The sequence below is a fragment of the Ursus arctos genome, unplaced genomic scaffold, assembly GCF_023065955.2.
Source record: "Ursus arctos isolate Adak ecotype North America unplaced genomic scaffold, UrsArc2.0 scaffold_8, whole genome shotgun sequence".
Classification (NCBI taxonomy): Eukaryota; Metazoa; Chordata; class Mammalia; order Carnivora; family Ursidae; genus Ursus; species Ursus arctos.
In genome coordinates, this window is record NW_026623100.1 from 66169246 (window position 1) to 66190426 (window position 21181).

The following is a 21181-nucleotide window of genomic DNA, read 5'->3' on the forward strand; positions in this document are numbered from 1 at the left end:
ATGAGAAAGATTGACAACATCAATTGTTAGAGACGATGTGGAGCAAATGGAATTCTCATACATCACACACCACAAGTACGTGCAATTTGATTCCATGTACATGAAATTCTGGAATAAGTAAAATTGATTTATAGTGATGGAGATCACATCAGGGACTATTTCTGGGAATGGGGATATTGAAGAGAGGTGAGGAAACTTTCTGGACTGATGGAAACGTTCTGCAGTTTTATAGAATTGTGTGTTACATGAGTTGTATGTATTTGTCAAAACTGATTGGATGGCATACTTAAGATATGAGCGTTACATCTCAAAAGAAAAAGGAACCAAGAATAGTGAATATGTCAGAGTTTGATTGTAATGAGAAATGGCTACCCAGGGATTTGCCATGGGTTTACAGCAATTTTGAAATAATTTATAATAAAATGTTCTCTTTTCTTCTTTCATTTCAGCCCTTTACTTTCCTCGAAGAGTTGTGTGCATATTAATATCCATTTCCCCTTCCCTCCACACACACATTCATTGTATGCATTTGGCAAATATTTATTTTGTTCTGTGATGTGCCAGATTGGATACTATGATGAACAAATGATTCCTGCCCTCACGGAACTAACAGTCTGGTGAGAGAGACAAACAGTAAACAAATACTCACACTATGAAACATAACTACAGGGGAGCCTGGGTGGCTCTGTTGGTTAAGCGTCCCAACTCTTGGTTTCAGGTCAGGTCATGATCTCAGAGTCGTGGGATCAAGCCCTGCATCGGGCTCCCCACTCAGCGGGAGAGTCTCTTTCTCTCTCTCCCTGCCCTTTCCCCCATTTGCACTCTCTCTCTCACTTCCAAATAAATAAATAAAATATTTAAAAAATTAAAAAACATAATTACAAATAATTAGGTACAATGGAGGAAAAATAGAAGGAGCTATGAAAATGGATAGCTGCTCCCTGACTTATACTGTGTGGCCTCTGTCAGTAAGTGTTACTTGTGTTGAGATCTGAAAATAAGTAGAAGAGAATTCAGTTTCCTGGGAACTAAAAAGGACTGAAACCCAAAGCAGCCCGTGGACCGCCGTTGCTGCCACTCCTGCCCTATTTTAATTGACTTGAGGTACAGTGGGCAAAACCTTGTATATATGCAAAGTGGAGAGTTGGAAATGAGGCTTTCACATTAAGTGAGGCCCCTGAAAGCATTATAACCCGGTGAAGGTATGGTATCGAAGACCATTCATCTGCTAGCACAAAGATAGGACAAGAAAGCTTTAGGTTCTCCTCCTGTTGGAATGGAGGAGGTCTCCCCTGGGAACTTCCAACCTTAGTCCTGTCTGTACTTGTGTTGGGTGCATTTACATTACTTCATAGTTTGAGAAACACCAAAGTAAAGTTTTAATATAAAATTAATCCTGCAGCATTGAGGAGAAGCAAAATATAAATCCTCTCCTGAGGTTAACATTCTCAATTGAGGCCAAGCAGTATTCCCACAGAAAGAGTCCAACTAAACATGAACTCCTCAGCATCTCTGTGAAATTAGACCCTCAGTGACTTTAGATACTAGAATCATTGGCTATAGAATAACTATTTTTAAAATTTCTTCAGACATGAAAGAAGGAATTAAAAACATGATAACAGAAAAGACTATCTAAAAAGACTGGAGATGAAAACAAGCCAAATAGAACATAAACATTTTAAAAACAAGAGTTGTTGAAATTTAAACTCAGTGGATGGGTTAAATGTCAGGTCAGACACAGCTGCACAGAGAATTAGTCTGCTGGAAAATATTTGTAAGAAAGTTTCCCAAATGGGGGTGCCTGGGTGGCTCAGTTGGTTAAGTGTCTGCCTTTGACTCAGGTCATGATCTCAGGGTCCTGGGATCAAGCCCCACATTGGGCTCCCTGCTCAGTGGAGAGTCAGCTTTTCCCTCTCCCTCTGCTGTTCCCCCTGCTTGTGGTCCCTTTCCATCTCTCTCTCTGTCAAATAAATAAAAATAAAATCTTTAAAAAAAAAAAAAAAGAAAGTTTCCCAAATGCAACATAAAAAGATGAAAAATTTGAAACAAGATTTTCAGACGTAGAAGATAGAGAACCAACAGTCATCTCATTGGAACCCCCACCCCCAAGCCCCCTGCCAAAAAAAGGAAAATAAAATTATTTTCTGTTAGGTGAGAAAATGTTTGAGGAATTAATGGCTGAAAAAATTTCCAAAATTGACTCATGACATGAATCCTCAGATTGAAACATCACAATGAGTCCCAACTGGATAAATAAAAGTTCATACCTATGTGTGTCCTCGTGGAACTGCAGAATACAAGGACAAGATACTCAAAACGCAACCAGAGAGGATAGAGATCTGCAAAGAATTGATAATTAGATTTTCAACACCAACAACAATATAACAATTTTTTCATAAACAAAAAAACCCTTTATTTAAGAATAAATATAACACATCCAATTATATCCAGTCCTGCTAATGCTTATGCTGAAACTTTAAGAATTTTCTTTATGAGAAAAGATAGTCGAATATCGCTAATGTACCGAAAGTAACTAAACCTGTCAAAGGAAAAGGAGAGAGACGTTTTCCGGCAAGGATTGAGAAAGGTCCTGGTGAGATTCATGCTAAAAGAATAATACCGATGGCTAACATTTATGAACTCTTTACTATGCGCCAGTCATTGTTGTAAGTGCATATATTAGCTCTTTTATTCATCAAAACAATCTCATAAGAAAACCAATCTTCATAAAGGTAAGGAAACTACTCAGGTGACTGTAAGTGGTCCAGCTGGGCCTGGGTCCTAGTCTAGCATCTGCTGAGATTAGCTACAGAAGGGTGTAGTTCAGGAAGAGCATTAAATCTGGAGAAAGAGGAAGACAAAAGGAGGAAGGATCTGAGGCTGAAACAACAGACCATGTGAGCATGAAGCAGGTCAGGAACACCCGGTGTGTGCCGGGGGCTGGTTCGGCCTCTGTAAAGGCCCTGAGCTCGGAGGTTTGCAGCATCTCCGAGACGACTTGGGCGGCTGGAGCTCTCAGGACCATCTTCCACAAACATAGATTACTTTTAGAAATGTGTGCCAATTTGTCTTTACCTCTTCATAGAGAAATAGAGTCACGAAAGCTTCCGGTGGAGAGTCTTGCTTTGTTTCTCCCCCCAAAAAGTAATTTATTCCTTTTGGGTTTGTTTAGACTTCAAAATCTTTCCCTTGAGAATCTAGTATTAGGTCACACATCTGACTCCCAACATTACAACTCTAAAGGTTAGTGGAAAAGAGCAGAATGGAGCGGGGGGAAGTCAGGGAAAGAGAAAAGTTCCATTTAATCCGTTATACCCTACGTGTGTCCTCAGTCACAACTGTTCAAGTCATTGTAGGAATTAGAACTTATGAAACTAAATCTGTTGAGATAGCATTGTGCTTGAATTTTTAAAATGAAGCGTATTTAATGCCATCATGTAGTCTTACTGACTCTACATCGTGCTTTTAAAATATTGCAAATAAAAGCTCCAAAGCCATTTGACCCTGAGAAAAGGAGGTCACAGTTCTCCTTTCCTGCAAACAAGATAAGTCTGTTTACACCTGATAGTTTCTGATGCCAATTCTCTAATTCGTGTGAAAATGATCATTGTTAGAACGCTCTTAAGACAAATACTGATAGGGTCCCTTTCATCTTCAGTTTGTTTTCCAAAGTGTAGTTATCTTATTAAATACTGGGCCTCTCAGGAAGGATTCTTCTTGACTAGATTTCTGTTAAACAGAACACTACTAATCCGCTAATCTCTCGCTGATACAAGTGCTTTGCATAAAGTGGGTGTAGTGCTCAAAAGAATTTATTTATAGCCTGCCAGATAGGCTTTGTATTGATTTTTTTTTTCAAAAACCTTCTTTCACAAAAAAAAAAAAAAAAAAAAAAAAAAAAGACCATTAAATTACTTTAAGCAGCCAGCATTGCACCCCGTGGAGCACCCCAGTGGCAGAGCTGTCCTGACTTCTTAGGTGACAGTGTGGCCACTGAAACGTTTTCAGGCTGACCCTTGAACAAAGAAATGTGATGTTGCTTAGAAGAGCCAGGAGAGCTCACTTGTCTTCCTGGAGTGCCTGAATTCCTTTAAAAACAAAACAAAACAAAATTATAGTGTGTGGTAAATCATAGTAATAACAGCAAATTCTTAAAATTTCATCACCAACATCAGCAACATTAGATGTAATCTGAGGAGAGTTGTTTATTTTTTCTAAGTTTTTTTTCTTTATGAAAAATGTGAAATTCGTTATGGAAATCTTGGAAGAAATGTGAAAGGAAGGGGAAACAGCATGTTGTCATCCCACCTCACATGTTTTCGAGCAGCTTTTTTTCAGATAGCTCAGCCCAGCCTTCACAGCCTTATCACTTCGCCTGCTCCCAGCGTGCACCATTCCAGAAATATCCTTGTGGCTTCTTACAAGTAGAGATCAGCAGTATCCATGTGGTGTTTAGCACACATTTAATGACGCAAAGCCCCTGTAAAATAGTAATTGTCACATGTGGATACATATTATAATCATGTGTGAAGCATTTAAAAAATACAGAGATCCTTGGCTTTGCTTCCAACCTGCTAAATCAGAATCTCTGTGTTCAGAGTCCATTGATTTTTATTTTAAAAAGAAAAGCAAAACTTTCAGTCTTCTGATTTACAGCGAGCTAGGGACCCACTACCCTAAAAACCATTGGGGTTTTGAGAGAGATTAATAATCCACAACCCTCCAGTTAGTCTAAGTGAGATGGGAGGGTGGGCGCCCCTGGGATATGAAGAAAGCCTAGCGGGTATCAGGCACATCTCTGGAACTCATCCTGCCAAGTTCATACAGATGGGAAGCCTCCAGTCCTTTTTTAGAGGTTTCAGAAATACATGCTACCAGATTGCAGTTTGCTGACTGCGTTGGCTTTCCTTGGTTTTATAACATTTGCCCAGTTATACCCGAAGGGGTCCTGTTTCTTACCCTGTATTTTTCAGATATATCTCCACTCTTAAAGATGATGGAGCTCTGTGAGATTACCTAAACCTAAGAGAATGCCCACGTAACAAAGGAGTTGATCCTCTTCACACCTCTTTCTGTACATAATCCCATTTTACAGCTAAGAAAATAAAAGTATAGGGAAATAAAATAACTCAAGGTTTGCATGGTGAGTAGATAGCAAAACCTAGGATTCCTCACTAGCCTATCTACTTCCATTCTTCTCTCACTACAGTAAATTCTCTATATAGAAAATGGGGTTTGTTGATTTTTTATAAACTTTTTATTATAGAACAGTTTTAGATTTACAGAGAAATTGCAAAGCTACTACAGAGTTTCCAAATAATCATGCTCAGTTTCTCCTATTATTAACATATTAGCATGGGATGCATATTGCAATTAATGAGCCAATATTGATGCATCATTATTAACTAAAGTCCATGCTTTATTCAGGTTTTGTTAGTTTTTACCCAATGTCCCTTTTCCATTCCAGGATTCCATCCAGGATAGCACATTACATTAAGTTGTCATGTCTATTAGGCTCCTCTGGGCTATGACAGTTTCTCTAACTCTCCTTGTTTTTGATGACCTTGGCAGCTTTGAGGAGTACTAGTCAAATACGTTGTAGAATGTCCCTTAAATGGGATTAGTCTGATGTTTTTCTCATGAGTAGACTTGAGTTACAGCTTTTGAGGAGGAGGACGTAAGTGCCGTTGTATCAAGGGTACGTAGTACCAACATCATTTATCACTGTTGATGTTGACCTTGATCACCTGGCCAAGATAGTGTTTGTCAGCTTTCTCCAACATCAAGTTAACTCCTCCCCCCCCTTTCCACACTGTCCTCTTTGGAAAGAAGCCACTACGGACGGCCTGTACTAAAGGATTGAGAGTCAAGCTCCGTCTCCTTGAAGGCAGACTGTGTACCTACAGTATTTGGACTCGATTCCATGCATTTCTTGTTCAGAATCCTACAGTGGCTTCATATCACTTTCAGAATGAAAGGGAAACTCCTCTCCAATGCTAAATGGCCCTTGGTGATCAGGGCCTAGGGTCATTTCCTAGAGTCAGCTACCGTTTTCACCAAAGGCTGCCCTGTTCCCATCAGTACTGACCCGAGCACACACAGACGGAGCAGCTGCAGGCCTCGGCCTCTGCCCAGCGCCCCCGTCCCTCAGCCCAGCACCCGCTTTACTTCCCCACGTGACTGAGTCTCTGAGAGCCTTTCATTATCACCTCATTCGAAAAGAGTCTTCTGTCTCAGTTTACTATTTCATGACCCTAGATTTCATCATTGGATTTATCACTACCGAAGGTCTGTACTTACATCTTTGGTTCCTCATCTTTCTCTCCCAGCATCATGTAAGCTACATGAGGGTGGGGCTGTATCTCCCTCACTCGTGCATCCTACTTCCTGGAACAGTATCTAGCACATAGTAGGTGCTTAGGAAATATTTGCTGAATAAAGGAATGAACTAGTTAATTTTTGAAAGAAATCATCCTTAGGTCTCTTGTGGTTGAAGTATTCTGTGGCTTTATGAACTAATAATTACCTTTCTGTCTTTTTCTCTTCAGTATCCTACAGGCATTTTAGGGAGAGAGACCTAGCTTTTTTTTTTTTTTTTAAGAAGCACTGTGGAGTTTAAGATAGTAAATAAATAAAATACTAAGTTTCTCTGTTATTTAATGTACACTTGACTGTGTTTAAAATTTGATTGGGTGAAATAAGCCACCATCAACACTTACTTCTGGGGGCTCTCCCTGTTGTCAGTCCAGCGGAACTGCTGCCTCAGGATAGAAATCTTCTTCCACCCACGCTTCTTTGTACTTGAGTAACAGTACTTCTTGGTGCCAAAGAATGGTGCCTGGTTAGGAATTGCTGCTGATAATAACTCTTCTCTTGATTCCTGTATTAACCTGCTCTTTAATAGAAGCCTCAGCCTTGCAGTAACTCAAAACTGAAAAGATTCTTTAGAAATTTCCAATGAAGGGGCACCTGGTGGCTCAATCAGTTAAGCGTCTGCCTTCGGCTCAGCTCATGCTCCAGGCTCCTGGGATGGAGCCCCACATTGGGCTCCCTGCTCAGTGGGGAGTCTGCTTCTCCTCCCTTTGCCCCTCCCCCCACTTGTGCTCTTGCTCTCTCTCAAATAAATAAATAAAATCTTTAAAAAAAGGAAAAGAAATTTCCAATGAAATACTGTGAGGTTTTTTGTTTGTTTGCCATCACAAAGCCCATTCCTTTTAGAGCCCATTTCCTCATCCATTATTTTCCCTGATCCCACGCTGATAAGGAGCCATTTGTCTTAACTCCCATTTTCAAGAATTGGAAATCTGTCATTCACAGCAGATTCCGTCTCAGGCAAGCCATTTTTCTGAGGCTCGGCTCAGGCTGTCACAATGGAAAGAATATAGAAAATTTGCTCAATTGGCTGTCGGTCCACTCTAAAGGAAAAAACATCACCTTTTTTTTTTCTTTTAAGAAAAAAATATTTGGTAAAAAGCCTCCCACCCACATTTGCTATGCTGTTTTACCCCTGTTTATTTAGGAAATGCCACATGAAAAGAATTACTTATTGCATCTTTAAGCTCTAGACAGGAAACAAGGTTTCTGCTTCATGGTAGGTCATGTTTTGGGTAGAACCAAGTTTGTGCAGAGCGTGAAGCATAGCCATTGCAGAACCTGCGTTTTGAGCTTCCGTTCTGGCTAATGAAAAATAAAGGAAACATTGCCTGTGCATCCATTTTCCTAGTTTGTGTTGATCGGTTTCCATATGCTTAAAGGAGGTAACAAGGGTCAGAAATGTCACTGGATATGCAAATCAAAACCACGAATGATTTCGCCAGAGAAGATATGCAAATGCCCAATAAGCACATGAAAGCATGCTCCACATATTAGTCATAGGGAAAATGCAAGTTGCATTCACCGTGAGATACCGCTTCACACCCACTAGGATGACTATGAGCAAAAAGACGTACAGTAACAAGTGTTGACAAGGATATGGAAAAAATGGAACCTTCGTACATTGCTGGTGAGCATGTAAAATGGTGCAGCCATTTTCCACTTATGCGAGTAACTTGGCAGTTCCTCAAAAGGCAGTTACTGTATGACCCAGCAGTTCCCCTCCTAGATATATACCCAAGAGAAATGAAAACGTGTCTGTACACAAAAACGTGTCCACAGATGTTCATCACAACATTATTCGAAATTGCCCAAAAATGGGAAAAACCCAAATGCCCATCAGCTGTTGAATGCATAAACAAAATGTAGGATATCCATGTAACAGAATGTTGTTCAGCCACAAAAAAGAATGAAGTATCGATACATGCTACAACACAGATGAACCCTGAAAACATTTTGCTGAAAGAAGCCAGACATAAAAGATCACATATTGTATGATTCCATGTATATGAAATATCCAGAATAGTCAAATCCATAGACGTAAAAGATAGGTTAGCAGTTGTCAGGGTGTGGGTGTAGGGGGAATGGGGAATGACTGCTATGGGGATGGGGTTTCTTTTGGGGGTGATGAAAACGTTCTGGAATTAGATAGTGGTGATAATCTCACAATCTTGTAAATATATTTTAAAAACCACTGAATTGGACCCTTTAATGGATTTTATGGTATGCAAATTATATCTCAATTAAAAAAACACACAGGGGGCGTGTGGGTGGCGCAGTCGGTTGGGTGTCCAACTCTTGATTTCGGCTCAGGTCATGATCTCAGGGTCCTAGGATCGAGTCCCATGTTGGGCTCTTTGCTCAGCACAGAGTCTGCTTGGGATTCTCTCTCTCCCTCTGCCCCTCCCACTGCTCGCGTGCTCTCTCTCTCACTCGCTCTTTCTTTCTCAATAAATAAATAAAATCTTCTTTAAAAAAGTCCCACAAATTAAATATTTCACATGGACTAGAATCTGGTTAAAAGAAAAGGCAATGACAAGTGTTGACGATGTGGAGAGATTGGAACCATCCCTCGTTGGTGGGATTCTAGAATGGTACAGCTACTTTGGAAAACAGTTGGATAGTTCCTCAAAATATTAAATACAGAGTTAGCATATAACTCAGGAATTCCACTCCTTAGGTATTTACCCAAGAGAAATGAAAACATATATCAACACAAAGATTTATAAATGAAAATTTACAGCAACTTCATTTGTAACAGTCAAAAACTGGAAACAGTGGAATACTACTCAGCAATAAAAGGGAAGGAGCTCCTGATTCATGGAGCAACAGTGACAAACCTCAGAAACAACATGCTGAGTGAAAGCCAGAAACCAAAGACTACATGTATGAGTCCATATATATGAAGCTTCTAGAAAAGGCAGAACTATAGACAGAAAGTTATCAGTGGTTGCCTGTGGTTGGGGATGAGAGTGGCAACTGACGACAAACCAGCATGAGGGAATTTTTTGTGGTGACGGAAAATGTTCTAAAACTGGACTGTGGTGATTCGTTGCACAACAGTTTAAATTTACTAAGACTCTGTGAATGGTATATTTAAAATGGGTGGATTTCATGGTATGTAAATTATACCTCAAAAGTCTGTTTTAAAAAATCTGTAGTCTAGGACTCAGGATGTAGTTTAATCACACACACACACACATACCCCAAAAAGAAAAAAAAAATGTTTCTCTCTCCTCACTGTAGACCCGTCCTCCCACTGACCTGAGCTTTAACTTTGATGCCAACAAACAACAAAGACAGCTTATCGCAGAACTGGAAAACAAAAACAGGTAAGAATGCAGAAGTCGAGCCAGCTTCTAAAGTCCAAGACAATCATGTGAGTATCTGATTCCCATTTTCCTTGTAGAGTAGCTGACTTTTGACCATAAAGGAAGATCCCACCTCAGTGAATATAGGCCAGACCAACTCATGGGAATGCCCCTACTGTAATTTATAGATCTCTGCACGCTGTACATTCTGGTAGCCCAGAGCCCTGCTCACGTGCCCTCAGGCGGATTCTTTACGCCAGGGCCTTCTCCCGCCCACCGGTTCCCCTCTCAGGATTCCCTTTTCCACTCCAACTCCCTTTTGCTCTATCTGGTCATCTTATCCTGGCCCACTGTGCTGTGTGTGAATGTCTGTTCTCTCACCACAAAACCAGTTAAAGGCATGGAGAGGGACGCCTGGATGGCTCAGTTGGTTAAGTGTCTGCCTTCGGCTCAGGTCATGATCCCAGGGTCCTGGGATTGAGCCATGTGTTGGGCTCCCTGCTCAGCGGGAAGCCTGCTTCTCCCTCTGTCTTCCACTCCCCCTTCTTTTGCGTGCTCTCTCTCTCTCAAATAGATAAATAAAATCTTAAAAATAAAATTAAATAAATAAATAAATAAATAAATAAATAAATAAATAAAGGCACGGAGACCAGACAGCACATCAGTATGCCCTGAAAAGGAGAAACCAGAACAAGAGGATTGAATGTAATGTAACAGGCATAGGAAGAAATGGCAGCCATCATCACTCAGCAGCTCAAGAGGAAGAGGAGAGAGAAAGATGGGGGAAGTTAGCATAGGACCCATTAGGAGGTTGTAGGGAGTTCTTTTTTCCTTTCTCTAGAAAGGAACAGAGCATTCTAGTGGTTGGTTTCCTTTTGTGGAGATTTTTCAAGTTCTTGAGAAGAGTATTTATATGACTTTTTCTACCACGAAGGATTGTTTCATTGAAGAAATATGAAGTGCAGCAGTGTTGAGAAGGTGGCTCTTTCACTTCTTGGTTATTTGGAAACAGTCAGAACAAGATTGGTAGGGGCCACTGTACTAGAGTTAGAAGTCATGACAGGAAAGAGCGAGCTGTGCAGCCATCTTTCTTTCATCTGTCCTCTCTAGGGAGATCCTGCAGGAGATCCAGCGTCTCCGTCTGGAGCATGAGCAGGCTTCCCAGCCCACCCCTGAGAAGGCGCAGCAAAACCCCACATTGCTGGCGGAGCTGCGGCTGCTGAGGTAAGCAGGGATACTGTCAGCAAATGGTAATCTGCTACAGTAGGAATTTATGTGTCAGGGAACCAGACTAGTGGGATAGAATCTGTTTATCACTATAACTTGTCCTGTCAGAACAAACGCGTTCCCCTTGTTCTGTTACCGCTTCAGGTGTTTGGCTTCCATTATTAATGTCTCTGAGAACTTCAGAACCAGGTCAACACCAGTCTCCAGTTCCATGACAAGCAGAGCAGTGTTTATACTTTTGTGACTGCTTCAAGACCACTGTGCTACACTCGATCTTCTTATCTTGTTAATCAGCCTGACTTTAAAGACTCTTGGCAGGAATAATGCTCTTCTATCCTACGAGTATATTCCCCTGGTGCCTCATAGGGCAGGACTCCATTGAAGGAGAAGGGTGCTTGCTACCTGTGCACATCCTCAGACATGAAACCACGTGGGAATCCCTTGCACTATGGCTGTGGAACCTTCCCACTTCAACATAAACTGTCTCAGGGCTGAGAGACCAAAGGGCACAGGATCCGACTAAGGGTAGAGAGCAGCTTCAGCTCCCACTTGGATGCTATTTTGGAGGGAATGGAGAAATATTCTAGAAGAGCATTACATGAAAGTGAGCCAATCAAAGCTATTAGGGGCTTATTTCCTATCAGTCTTAGAAAGATGTGTGCACACTCTTTGGTAAGTGAAGACATTTTGGACACTAAGTTAGTGACTTGATTTTCACCAGACCTCTGAATTTCCAAAGAGTGGGTTCTTTCTGTGTAAGTTGTAACATTTGACATTCCGCAGTTGATTTTTAATGTGCTATCATCTGGGATTCTGCATAGCTATCCTTTTTTTAAAATTAACGTAAAATGTACTATTAGTTTCAGAGGTAGAGTTCAGTGATTCATCAGCCTTATATAATACCAGTGCTCATTGCGTCACGTGCCCTCCTTACTGTCCATCACCCAGTTACCCCATCCCTCCCCCCCCAACAACCCTAAGTTTGTTTCCTATGATTAAGAGTCCTTATGAGGGGGTGGAAGACCATTTATCATGCTAATGGACATCAAAAGAAAGCTGAGGTGGCAATCCGTATATCAGACAAATTAGATTTTAAACCAAAGACCATAATAAGAGATGAGGAAGGACACTATATCATACTTCAAGGGTCTATCCAGCAAGAAGATCTAACAATTGTAAATATTTATGCACCTAACATGGGAGCAGCCAGTTATGTAAGCCAATTAATAACAAAATCAAAGAAAAACATCAACAATAATACAATAATAGTAGGGAACTTTAACACCCCCCTCACTGAAATGAACAGATCATCTAAGCAAAAGGTCAACAAGGAAATAAGGGCTTTAAATGACATACTGGACCAGATAGACTTCACAGATCTATTCAGAACATTCCATCCCAAAGCTACAGAATACACATTTTTCTCTGGTGCACATGGAACATTCTCCAGAGTAGATCACATCCTGGTCACAAATCAGGTCCCAACTGGTACCAAAAGATTGGGATCTTTCCCTGCATATTTTCAGACCACAATGCTTTGAAACTCGAACTCAGTCACAATAAGAAAGTTGGAAAGAACTCAAATACATGGAGGCTAAAGAGCATCCTACTAAAGAATGAATGGGTCAAACAGGAAATTAAAGAAGAATTTTAAAAAATTCATGGAAACAAATGAAAATGAAAATACAACTGTTCAAAACCTTTGGAATGCAGCAAAGGCGGTCCTAAGAGGGAAGTAGATAGCAATACAAGCCTTTCTCAAGAAACAAGAAAGGTCTCAAATACACAACCTACCGTATACCTAAAGAAGCTGGAGAAAGAACAGCAAATAAAGCCTAAACCCAGCAGGAGAAGAGAAATAATAAAGATCAGAGCAGAAATCAATGAAACAGAAACCAAGAACAATACACAACTAATGAATCATCGAGCCTTACATCGAAAACCGGGGATGTACTGTATGGTGACTAACATAATATAATAAAAAATCATTATTAATTAAAAAAAAAAAAAAAAGAAACCAAGAACAGTAGAACAGATCAATGAAATTAGGAGCTGGTTCTTTGAAAGAATTAATAAAATTGATAAACCCCTGGCCAGACTTATCAAAAAGAAAAGAGAAAGGACCCAAATAAATAAAATCATGAATGAAAGAGGAGAGATCACAACCAACACCAAAGAAATACATACAATTGTAAGAACATATTATGAGCAACTATATGCCAACAAATTAGACAATCTGGAAGAAATGGGTGCATTCCTAGGGACTTATAAACTACCAAAACTGAACCAGGAAGAAATAGAAAACCTGAACAGATCCATAATCAGCAAGGAAATTGAAGCAGTCATCAATCTCCCAACAAACAATAGCCCAGGGCCAGATGGCTTCCCAGGGGAATTCTACCAAACATTTAAAGAAGAATTAATACCTATTCTTCTGAAATTCTTCCAAAAGATAGAAATGGAAGGAAAACTTCCAAACTCATTTTATGAGACCAGCATTACCTTGATCCCAAAACCAAAGACCCCACCAAAAAGGAGAATTACAGGCCAATATCCCTGATGAACATGGATGCAAAAATTCTCACCAAGATACTAGCCAATAGGATCCAACAGTACATTAAAAGGATTATTCACCACGACCAAGTGGGATTTATTCCTGGGCTGCAAAGGTGGTTCAACGTCCGCAGATCGATCAATGTGATACACCACATTAATTAGAGAAAGGACAAGAACCATATGATCCTCTCAATAGGTGCGGAAAAAGCATTTGACGAAGTACAGCATTCTTTCTTGATTAAAACTCTTCGCAGTGTAGGGATAGAGGGTACATTCCTCAATTTCATAAAAGCCATCTATGAAAAATCCCCAGCAAATATCATTCTCAATAGGGAAAAACTGAGAGCTTTCCCCCTAAGTTCAGGAACATGGCAGGGATGTCCATTATCACCACTGCTGTTCAACATAGTACTAAAAGTCTTAGCCTCAGCAATCAGATGACAAAAAGAAAGAAAAGACATCTGAATCGGCAAAGAAGTAGTCAAACTCTCACTCTTTGCAGATGATATGATACTTTATGTGGAAAACCCAAAAGACTCCACCCAAAACTGCTAGAACTCATACAGGAATTCAGTAAAGTGGCAGGATATAAAATCAATGCACAGAAATCAGTTGCATTTCTACAAACCAACAACAAGATAGAAGAAAGAGAAATTAAGGAGTCGATCCCATTTACAATTGCACCCCAAACTGTAAGATAGCTAGGAATAAATCTTACCAAAGAGGCAAAGGATCTGTACTCAGGAAACTATAGAATACTCTTGAAAGAAATTGAGGAAGACACAAAGAAATGGAAGAACATTCCATGCTCATGGATTGAAAGAATAAATATTGTGATAATGTCTATACTACCTAGAGCAATCTACACATTCAATGCAATCCCTATCAAAGTACCATCCACTTTTTTCACAGAAATGGAACAAATAATCCTAAAATTTGTGTGGAACCAGAAAAGACCCCTAATAGCCAGAAGAATGTTGAAAAAGAAAACCAAAGCTGGTGGCATCAAATCCCGGACTTCAAGCTCTATAACAAAGCTGTAGTCATCAAGACAGTATGGTACTGGCACAAAAACAGACACATACAGAATAGAGAACTCAGAAATGGACTCTCAGCTCTATGGTCAACTAATCTTTGACAAAGCAAGAAAGAATATCCAATGGAAAAAAGTCTCTTCAACAAATGGTGTTGGGAAAATCAGACAGCCACATGCAGAAGAGTGAAGCTGGACCATTTCCTTACACCATACGTAAAAATAGACTCAAAATGGATGAAAGACCTAAATGTGAGACAGGAATCCATCAAAATCCTTGAAATGAACACAAGCAGCAACTTCTTTGACCTCAGCTGCAGCAAATTCTTCTGAGACACATTGCCAAAGGCAAGGGAAGCAAGGGCAAAAATGGACTATTGGGACTTCATCAAGATAAAAAGCTTTTGCACAGCAAAGGAAACAGTCAACAAAACCAAAAGACAACCGACAGAATGGGAGAAGATATTTGCAAATGACATATCAGATAAAGGGGTGGTATCCAAAATCTATAACGAACTTATCAAACTCAACACCCAAAGAACAAATAATCCAATAAAAAAATGGGCAGAAAACATGAACAGACATTTCTGCAAAGAAGCCATCCAAATGGCCAACAGGCACATGAAAAAGTGCTCAATATCACTCGGCATCAGGGAAATACAAATCAAAACCACAATGAGATACCACCTCACACCAGTCAGAATGACTAAAATGAACAAATCAGGAAACAACAGATGTTGGCAAGGATGTGGGACATCCTTGGGGATGGGACAGATGTATGGGAACCCTCCTACACTGTTGGTGGGAATGCAAGTTGGTGCAGCCACTCTGGAAAATAGTATGGAGGTTCCTCAAAAAGTTCAAAGTAGAGCTACCCTGTGACCCAGCAGTTGCACTACTGGGGTATTTATCCCAAAGATACAAAGGTAGTAATCAGAAGGGGCAACTACACCCCAGTGTTTACATCAGCAATGTCCACAATAGCCAAATTATGGAAAGAGCCCAGTTTTCCATTGACACATGAATGGATATAGAAGGTGTGGTATATATAATACAATGGAATATTACGCAGCCATCAAAAAATTGAAATCTTGCCATTTGCAACGGCGTGGATGGAACTAGAGGGTATTATGTAAGCGAATAAGTCAATCAGAGAAAGACAGTTATCATAGGATCTCACCGATATGTGGAATTTGAGAAACAAGGCAGAGGATCATAGGGGAAGAGAGGAAAAAATGAATGAAGAAGAAACCAGAGAGAGAGACAAACCATAAGAGACTCTTAATCTTAAGAAACAAACTGAGGATGATGGAGTGGGTGGGGGTGGGAGGGATGGGGTGGTTGGATGATGGACATTGGGGAGGGTATGTGTTGTGGTGAGCACTGTGTATTGTGTAAGACTTATGAATCACAGACCTGTACCCTGAAATAAATAATACATTATACGTTAAAAAAAAAAAAGTGGTGTGTGTGTGTGTGTGTGTGTGTGTGTGTGTGTGTGTTTACCATAAAAGACACTTAATCATGAGAAACAAACTGAGGGGGCGCCTGGGTGGCTCAGTTGTTAGGCATCTGCCTTCGGCTCAGGGCGTGATCCTGGAGTCCTGGGATCGAGCCCCACATCAGGCTCCTCTGCTGGGAGCCTGCTTCTTCCTGTCCCACTCCCCCTGCTTGTGTTCCCTCTCTCTCTGGCTGTCTCTCTCTCTCTGTCAAATAAATAAATAAAATCTTTAAAAAAAAAAAAAAGAAACAAACAAACTGAGGGTTGCTGGCCAGGAGGTGGGTGGGGGGATGGAGTAACCGGGTGATGGACATTAAGGAGGGTGCTTGATATAATGAGCACTGGGTGTTATAAATGACTAATGAATCACTGACCTCTACCTCTGAAACTAATAATATGTTATATGTTAATTAATTGAATTTAAATTTAAAGGAAAACAAATAAAAAATTAAAAAATAAAGTAAGCAATTAACTAATCTTTACTTAAGTAATTAAACAAGTTATTAAATACTTGATTTTTTATTTAAAAGAAAGAGTCTCTTATGGTTTGTCTCCCTCTGATTTCTTGGGGTTTTTTTCCCCTCTCTTCCCCTATGATCCTCTGTTTTGTTTCTTTAAGTCCACGTATGAGTGAGATCATATAATTGTCTTTCTCTGATTGACTTCTTCCTCTTATGGCTGTCCTTTTTTAATTCTTCCTTTGGCTTAGGTCATTTAGCTTCTCAACCATGATTACTTTTCCTAGAGAATGGAGATTATTGTTTTTCTATAACTGTCTTTCTGTCTAGATTTATATCATCAATAACTAAGTCATAAAGAATTTAAACTGTGCAGATGAAAATCATTAGAGATATAGAGATTCCCATTCTTCTGAAAATTAGTTTCTATATTTAATTGGGCTTGAGGATTTGGTTGCTGTGCGGTCCTCTGTTGCATGCCTGGGATGTTAGCAGGTTGGTGCTACACTAGGAAGTCTGGGAGAGCATGTGCTGCTGACTCAAGCTCAGTGTAACTCTCAACTCTCAGCATAAGATACAACTGTTCTGCTTCCCCACCACAGCTCAGGCACAAGTGACTCTTTTGTATCTAGCAAAGCAAAAATGGTTATACTCCAGTCTTAACTGTTGTGGAAAGTGGGATTGCTAAAAGTCCTTTATTAAGCTGGAGGTGTCTGAAAATTATCATAGATTTAGTAGGCAAAGGGCTGAGTCCAGAGGTGATATGTAGGCAGCAAGAAGCATGAATTTAACCTAAATCCAAGGAGGGTCTAACTCTTGAGAAATCAGGAAGTATTTAATCTCAAAAGCAGCTTCCATCATCACTAAAGAAAGAGGAACTATTTCGTAAGTGTGCGGGATCGATTGGTTGTGCATACAGACAAAACATACTGGCTCTTCGCTTCATGCTGTATACAGAAAATACCACCAGATGGATTAACATGAAGACACAACTTTAAAACTTCAGAAGAAAATGTAGGGAATGTCTTTTTAAAAAAGATTTTATGTATTTATTAGAGAGAGAGATAGCATGACCAGGGTGTGGGGGGAGGAGCAGAGAGAAAGGAAAAAACAGACTCCCCACTGAGCAGGGAGCCCATGTGGCTCAGTCCCAGAACCCGGGGATCATGACCTGAGCTGAAGGCAGGTGTTTGACTAACCATAGAAAAAGTTGGTAAATTCATCTATATTCATATTAAAACTTTTGTTTATCAAAAGACATATGAAGGGCAACTTTCATTCCTAGGTGTCTGATATCCTTCTGGTTTTGACCAGTATATATGAATCCCGGAACTGCCAATACCCAGCTAGAAGATGGAGAATTTCATTCTTAGGATTAGTGGTTATGAATCCTGACCACCAGGGTCGTCCTTCCCCCTTGATTGTTATTTTTAATGGTATATTCATTACAATAGCATATATGACAGATATGTAAGATATGAAGCGTAATGATAAAATGAACACGCATGAACCCACATCCTACTCACATATTGTTAAAACCATGTCGTGTGTAAGTGCCCCCGATCCCATTTCCTTGTTTCTACCTTCCCCACAGAGCTTACCTCTATGCAGAATTTGGTTTATTATTCCTTTGCTTTTTATTTTTATTTTATTTTTTTTTTTTAAAGATTTTATTTATTTATGTGACAGAGAGACAGCCAGCGAGAGAGGGAACACAGCAGGGGGAGTGGGAGAGGAAGAAGCAGGCTCCCAGCGGAGGAGCCTGATGTGGGACTCGATCCCGGATCGCCAGGATCACGCCCTGAGCCGAAGGCAGACGCTTTAACGACTGCGCTACCCAGGCGCCCCTATTATTCCTTTGCTTTTTAAACAGTATTATCAAGTATATGTGTATTCCCACATATTAAAGTCTTTAGTTTTGCTTTTTGTTTTTTGAGCTTTAGAGAAATGCTGTTATATGCATATAGTGGAACCTTCCCCCCCGCTTCAGGATCCTTCCATGTTGTTGCTTGTAGCTGGAATTCATTTTCACCACATATTATAATTACTTGGCAATGCACAGCACAGAGAAAGAGTACTGCATCCAGTCTTAAAAGTTCAGGGAAGAAAGGCTTTCTAGAAAATTGAATGAGTCAATTTCTCTTTATTGCATTTATAGCTGCGCTGGAAATTTAGGGATTATGAAGACTAGAAAACAATGATTCCATCTTAAAAATTTATAGTATAGTCTTGGAAATAAATATAAAATAATTTTCTAGTCAGTTAACTAGTATTATATAGTATTAATAAATAGTATGGGCACTACATTATAAGAAAGCTAAGCAGGTGGGGCGCCTGGGTGGCTCAGTCAGTTAAGTGTCTGATTCTTGATCTCAGCTCAGGTCTTGATCTCACGGTCATGAGTTCAAGCCCCACATTGGTCTCCACGCTGGGTGTGGAGCCTACTTAAAAAAAAAAAAAAGGTGGGGCACATGGGTGGCTCTGTCAGTTAAGCATCTGCCTTTGGCTCAGGTCATGATCTCAGGGTCTTGGGATTGAGCCCCCCATTGAGCTCCCTGCTCGGCAGGGAGTCTGCTTCTCCTTCTCTCTCTGCTCCCTGCCCTGCTCATTATCTCTCTCTCTCAAATAAAAAAATAAAATCTTACAAAAAAGAAGAATATAAGTGGGAAATATATATATATATATAGAAAGCTGGAAGCAGTTAGACCCATGGAGGTGGTGGAAGTTGAGAGCTAGACCATGAAAAGGATGATGTGGATGAAATCTGGGTGGAAACATTTCAGATTAGAAGTGGAGTTGGGGTTCAGCATGATTCCCCAAATAACTGTGATACATTTCACAGAAGGGAAGGAGTGTTGGAGCTAAGAAATTGTTTCAGGTATCCAGTGCATTAAAGTGCCAGTGATAAGAGATAAAATTAGTTGAATAATTGAGACCAGATTCTAGAGAGCCTCAAGTGATAGGTGATGGAAGTCCTCGGAGGATTTCAAACAATGATTGTGTTAACTTCACTAGATGTTAACTGAGTACATACTGGAGGCATGACATTTTCTTAAGCTTTCAGTACATGCAAAGACTCATCCCCTGACCTCAAGGATTTTGCATCATGGTAGGAATGACAGCAATGCAAGGTAAAATAAATCAAGTGCCACAGAAAAGCACCAATTGCTATGGTGATTAATTAAGCAGGATCTGATACCTGCTGAAGTAGTCAGGAGCGGCTTCCTGGGAAGAGTGACGTTTGGGTTGGACACCAAGGAGTAATAACATTTGGAAGAAGTGGGGGAATGGCTGTGAGGCGTGAAATGATAGGATCTGTTTAGGAAAATGGGAAGCATCACTAGACATCCAGACGTGGAAGGGAATAGAATGTGAGGCACTAGGGATAGGAATGTAGGTGGGGACTGGAGCAGCACTCCCTGATAGAAACATAATGTGAGCCACACATGTAAATTAAACTTTCCTGACAACCACAGTGAGAAGCTAAAAGGAAATAGGTGCCGTTGATTTTTTTTTTTTTTAGATTTTATTTATTTTTTTGACAGATAGGGAGCGAGAGGGAGCACAAGCAGGGGGAGCGGCAGCCAGAGGGAGAAGCAGGCTGCCCACAGAGCAAGGAGCCCAGTGCGCGACTCCATCCCAGGACCCTGGGACCATGACCTGGGCGGAAGGCAGACGCCTAACTGACTGAGCCACCCAGGCACCCTGGTGCCATTAATTTTAACACTATCTTTTACTTAACCTGATTTGCCCAAAATATTACCATTCAACATATAGTCAACATTCAAAAATATTAATGAGATATTTTACTTTTTTTTTTTTTTTTCCACAGTAAGGTTTTGAAATCCAGTGCATCTCCATTCAGAATAGCCACGTTTCAAGTGTTCAGTAGTCATGTGTGGCTAGTAGTTACTAGAATGGACAGCTGAGGCATGGATCGTGCAAGGCAAGAGTTAGAGATGCTGGAAATGCTACTAAGATTATTACGTAGGATGATGAAATGAACAGGTTTTCTCTGAGAAGCATTGTAAAGTTCATAGAACACACTTTCATACCTAGTATCTTGTTGGATCCTCAAAAATTGCCATTGTTGTTTGTAATTAGTCCCATTTTAGCGAAGAGAAAATTGACGCTCTTACAGGGTGACTTGTCCAAGGTTGTAGTATTTAGTAAATGGTGGCCCTCTAGTCTCCTGATTTCTCTTCCACTTCACCGTAACAGATGAAATCAGGATTAATCAAGATAGGAGACCATTGCACATGTGAAGTGGGTGTTTTTGGATAAAGTGAGAAACGTGGGAAGAGAAAGACACATAAATTTCTAGGAAAGAAGCATCTGAATTGGGTGACGGAGAATAGGGTGTAGGCAGAGAAGTATCAAAGAGGACCAAAGTTTTCAGCCATGACAACTGGAAGAAATCAGGAAGGAGAACCATTTGCGGACTAAAGTCTTAAGTTTGGTTTGGACATACTGAGCTAGAATTGACTGTCCTCAGGAAAAAGTCAGTTCTCTTAGACACAGAGTCACCCTGATGCCAGTCACACACTTGAGGCTGGGGTCTGGTGCTGGGAGCAATAGCAACAGAACTCTATTCTCCCTGAGCAGTTTTCATACATTTTCTCACTATCAATTTAAATTTAGACTAGTTCTATATATTCTCTCTAAATGAGGTATTTGCGTTCCTGAGGAATTCTTTAAATTGCTTTAATAATAATATTATTAA

General features: G+C 40.3%; 1 protein-coding gene across 5 annotated transcripts in view; it reads left to right on the top strand.

Moving 5' to 3' along the window:
• Nucleotides 1–21181, top strand: part of DTNB (dystrobrevin beta) — a 227099-nt gene that overhangs the window by 169175 nt on the left and 36743 nt on the right. For all 5 annotated transcript variants that reach the window (XM_048222550.2, XM_048222551.2, XM_057308991.1 and 2 more), the window contains 2 exons: nucleotides 9619–9704; nucleotides 10794–10907. In XM_048222550.2, the coding sequence (XP_048078507.1) occupies nucleotides 9619–9704; nucleotides 10794–10907 (200 nt within the window). The remainder of the gene's footprint in view (nucleotides 1–9618; nucleotides 9705–10793; nucleotides 10908–21181) is intronic.